The sequence below is a fragment of the Penaeus monodon genome, chromosome 25 (genome assembly GCF_015228065.2).
Source record: "Penaeus monodon isolate SGIC_2016 chromosome 25, NSTDA_Pmon_1, whole genome shotgun sequence".
Lineage (NCBI taxonomy): Eukaryota > Metazoa > Arthropoda > Malacostraca > Decapoda > Penaeidae > Penaeus > Penaeus monodon.
Window position 1 is genome coordinate 35,595,739 of NC_051410.1, and position 851 is coordinate 35,596,589.

Consider the following 851-nt stretch of genomic DNA (forward strand, 5'->3'; position numbering starts at 1 on the left):
GGTTTCTGCCACAGCTGCGGAAGTGACGCACGTAGGCATTGCCAGGGCCACCAGAGCGAAGGCAACCCAGATTACGAATCGCCACTCGCGTTTCATCTGTTGTCAAACATCGGGGTTAATGTTTTTTCTGAGAATCTTGTTATTTGCACTAAAAGAAATAATGATAAAAAAAAGATTCTATTGTTCAATCTTTTCGAAACTTGTAGTTTTCTGGAAGAAAGGATTAGAAAAGGTGGTCATTGTTACAAACGAAAAAAAATACATAGATTTTTCATTGAATATACGTAATCAAATACATTTCCCATTCAGTATTATTCTAAAGACAAAATTCAAAATGTTTATATAGTATAGTTTCTTTTGTAAATAATACTGTACGATAACGTTATCAATGCAGCAATTCCGATGAAGAATTATAAGATAAAACGTGTCGTCTACATCTCCTTCGCTTTATAAAGTTATTCATTCACAACCATACTTTTTCTTGAAATTGTCATAATAATAGCAAGACTGACAATATGGGGAAATATTCGTCGAATTCCGGTAGAGGAGAAATAAACACAATCCATGAGATTTAACGAATAACAAATGCAACGTGATATATACCTAGATAGATAATTTAATTTAGTCAGAGCTAAAGAAAACGCGACATGGAACAATATTACGATAAACAAAACAGAACAAGTGTTATTTGCACCCCAAGAATGGAATGAGAAAAAAAGTTATAAAAAGAGAGATAAAAGATTCATATTACTTGTTCCAAATAGTTACATATTACTTAATACATCGACCATTTAAAACACTCTAAGAAACACGCCCTACACACGGAAAAGTTTAACCAAAATGGCGCAATG

At 33.0% G+C, this 851-nt stretch overlaps 1 protein-coding gene across 1 annotated transcript in view; it reads right to left on the reverse strand.

Moving 5' to 3' along the window:
* Positions 1–851, reverse strand: part of LOC119589378 — a gene marked incomplete in the record, with an annotated part of 25,353 nt that overhangs the window by 2,733 nt on the left and 21,769 nt on the right. The window contains 1 exon segment of the mRNA XM_037937995.1: positions 1–96. Within this exon segment, the coding sequence (XP_037793923.1) occupies positions 1–96 (96 nt within the window).